The 3,359-nt window shown below is 36.8% G+C and overlaps 1 protein-coding gene across 1 annotated transcript; it reads right to left on the bottom strand.

Annotated features, from left to right (window-relative positions):
* Positions 1–128: 128 nt before the first annotated feature.
* On the bottom strand, positions 129–3,359 carry T552_03723 (hypothetical protein; the record flags this gene model as incomplete). Its single annotated transcript, XM_018372072.1, has 1 exon — positions 129–3,359. The coding sequence occupies one exon, from the start codon at positions 3,357–3,359 to the stop codon at positions 129–131; it is 3,231 nt and encodes a 1,076-aa protein (XP_018224152.1).

The following is a 3,359-nucleotide window of genomic DNA, read 5'->3' as shown; positions in this document are numbered from 1 at the left end:
ATAAAGCATAGTTTCAAACTAAGATGGTGTGTTAAAATTAAAACTTCATTTCATTCATTTACATTTCTATTATATATAAACAATGGATATATGCACATTTTCATTCTATTAACATTTTTTTCATTCATTTACATCATCCCCATAACAATCACTCCCAACAACATTATTTTAATCATATCAGGAACTCTTATTTTCATCCCATCATTCGGTTTTACATCTTCTTCTCCTTCTTCTCCTCCTTTATCTGTCTCTTTGTTTGAATCGGTGGTACATTTGGTAGGCTTGCACTTGCGCATCGAGGTCAACGTCACTGTCGACGTCACTGTCGACGTACTCGTTGTCGTACTCGTATGCAATGACGTACGCGTTACCCATGTATCTGTTGTTTGTATCATTGTACACTCTTCTGTTACTTTTCCTCCACTTCCCGGCTTGGTTGTAGTAGTAGTTGTCGTCGTAGTTGTGGTAGTAGTTGTGGTAGTAGTCGTCGTAGTGGTCGTCGTAGTGGTTGAGATTTCTTTTTGCGTCTCTGTATGATGAGGCTTAATTTCTAATGGTTTTATTCCTCCGCATAACTCGTCTATTTTTTCGCAAGCTTGTTTAGATTCCTGACATTCCTCTCTAAAACCGCAATCTAGTTGTAAAGCGCTGCATTCCTCTTTCAATTCCAAATACATCTCCAATGCTACCGTCGTTGCATCAAATGCTTTTACCTCTGCTTCTGATACTCCTCCATCTACATATGCTCTTTTAACGAGTCCAAGTTTTGCATTATTCTTCGTTTGACCTGTTGTGCTTGGTGTTCCACTTGGTGTGCCTGATGTTCCATCTGGTGTGTCTGGCGTTCCATTTTGTGGTGGTGGTGGTGGCACTGCTGGTGGTGACCCTGATCCTGATGACCCTGCTGGTGCTTGTTGTGGTGGCGGTACTAGTGTAGAATCACTGCCATTCTGCGCAGTTGGCATTGCGGCTTTTCCAGACTTTGATAGCAATAACTTAGCTTCCTTTGTAGATTTTTCTGCCGCCTGTTTGAGCGCATCGTATTCTTCTTTCCTGACCTTCAACTCTTTTTTCGCTTCCTCTAGATCGGTTTTTAAAGTAGGACATTTCTTTTTTACTTTATCAACTAATTTTGTGCAAACATTTCCCTTGGTATTATCATCACATTTACCATACAGAGTTTTGAATGCTTCATTCTTTTCCAACTCAGGGCAATACTTTTCTAATGTTTTTTTACATTCATTTTCATCTTTTAAACTGCCCTTCAACAGATGAGTCAACTCATCCTCTAATTTCAACTTTTGAAAGGTTTCCTTGCATTTTTCATCGAGTGCTTCGCAGTTATGATTATTGCCATTCTCTTTTTTCAACTGATCTGGACAGTTCTCCACAAGTTGATGACAATGTCGGCCCCATGTTGTGCAAAGTTCTTCGAGTGTTGCTTCATTTCCATTTGCTTTTTCAATTTTTCCTACAATTTCTCCATTCTTGATGTTTTCTTTTAAATATTTACAATCTTGACTTGTGTGGAATACCATATAACTACATGTTTCTTCTGGTAAAGCACATGAAACACTAAATGAATTCTTTCTCCTCTTATATAAAGTATTACATTTCTCATGCAATACCTTTGTACAGTTTTCCTGAGTCATTAACGAATCATCCTTTTTTTCTAAAAATACTTTTCTAAATCTTTCTGTAACCTTAAAGTATTCACAGCGTCTTTTCAATGTTATACACTTTTCTAAATTCAATAATGAATCACTACTAAGTTCATCACACTTCTCCTTCAACTCAACACAATCCTTTTCTAATGGAAAATCCCTTTGATCATCCAAAAGCGCACTTAACTCTTTGGATTGAAGAAAAATATCATTTGAAAGCCCATAACATAGTTCTTTAGGATAAAGACATCGTGGAAGATATTTTTTATCAAGTTTTGTACAGTTTCCCACTACATATTTTTTACAATCACCAGGATCGCTACGATATCTTACAAGACCAAGATTTCCCCTCAATTCCTTTTGAAAGAACTTATTCAACATCCTGTCTTGTCCCTTTTTATAGCACGCTGATCGTAGATTTTGACACGCTTCACCAATCTCATTATCTTTACACGCATTTTCTAAATAGAAACATTCCGACTCAAGTTCTGCGCACTCTCCCTTCGTAAATAATGTTGGAAGCTGTCCCCACGATAAAAGATCTGATTTTTCAGCTTTTTCAAATTTTGTAGACAAATCTTTCAGATAAAGTTTTAATTTGAGATTTGTACATCTTTCTTTTACATTTACATCTAGTAATTCTTTGCATTTATTTTGTTTATCATTTTTATCGCATAACTCTTTCAAATTATGATCCAAATACTTAGAAGCATCACATTTTTCTAACGCTTTAGTGCACTTTTTATCTGTATCCGTCTCCTTTTCATCTCTGCTCAAGACTAGCAAGAGATCTTGCAGAAAATTTGTACCTGACTTCCTTGGTAAATCCACTCCTGTTTTTCCAATAATAATCCCATGTTTTTCAGCTTTTTTATAGACATCATCAAACCCAATCCTTCTTAACAACGACGCACTCGGTTTCACTGGACTAAAATCGGATTCCGGTGCTTTATATGTAATATTATTTTTCTTACATTTCTCCTCAAAGTCCTTACATTTCGCATCATTACACGCTTCTCCGTAAAAATGACATTTCTCAAGTCTTTCATGACACTTCTCCGCTAATTCGCCATCTTTAAGATCTTCTTTTAAAGGCTGGCAAACAGTACCCAATTTCCCTTTCAGCTCTCCACACGTTCCACTTGGATTAAGGCAAAAAGACATCAATTCTTCGCTTTCTCGGCTTAACAGTGGGCAAACCTTTTCTATCTTTTCTTTACATTTACCATCATCTTTAGCATCCCCTCCGAGCGCCCTCAAAAGGAGCTCCACTGCCACCTTTTCACGCTTCAATTTGTAACATTTTTCCCTCAAGTTGACACAGTTCTCCTTAATAGCACCATGATCCGTCTCTTCTAAAAGTATACATTTTTCTTCATATTTTTTACAATTTTCATCTTTTATGTCTTTCAATGCTTCTTGAAGTTCCCCTTCAAAAGCTTTCAATACTTTTTCAACTTCGCCTTTCAGTTTGCATTTATCCTGTTGTTTTCCATCTTCACAAAGTCCTTTAACATTTTTATTCACATCGGAACCACCATCTATTTTCTTTAACTCTTCACAATATTTCTCGAGTTCTTGTTTGCATTTATTTTCTTCTTTATATTTCTCCTTCGCAATGAAAGCCAAAAGGTGTTTCTCATCAATGTCATCCGCTGCTCCTTGTACTGCTTGCCTCTTAACCGGCCGTGCCAT

The sequence above is a fragment of the Pneumocystis carinii genome (assembly GCF_001477545.1).
Source record: "Pneumocystis carinii B80 chromosome Unknown supercont1.40, whole genome shotgun sequence".
Taxonomy (NCBI): Eukaryota; Fungi; Ascomycota; class Pneumocystomycetes; order Pneumocystales; family Pneumocystaceae; genus Pneumocystis; species Pneumocystis carinii.
The sequence above is the reverse complement of the archived record's forward strand: the minus strand, read 5'-3'. Positions and strand labels throughout refer to the sequence as shown.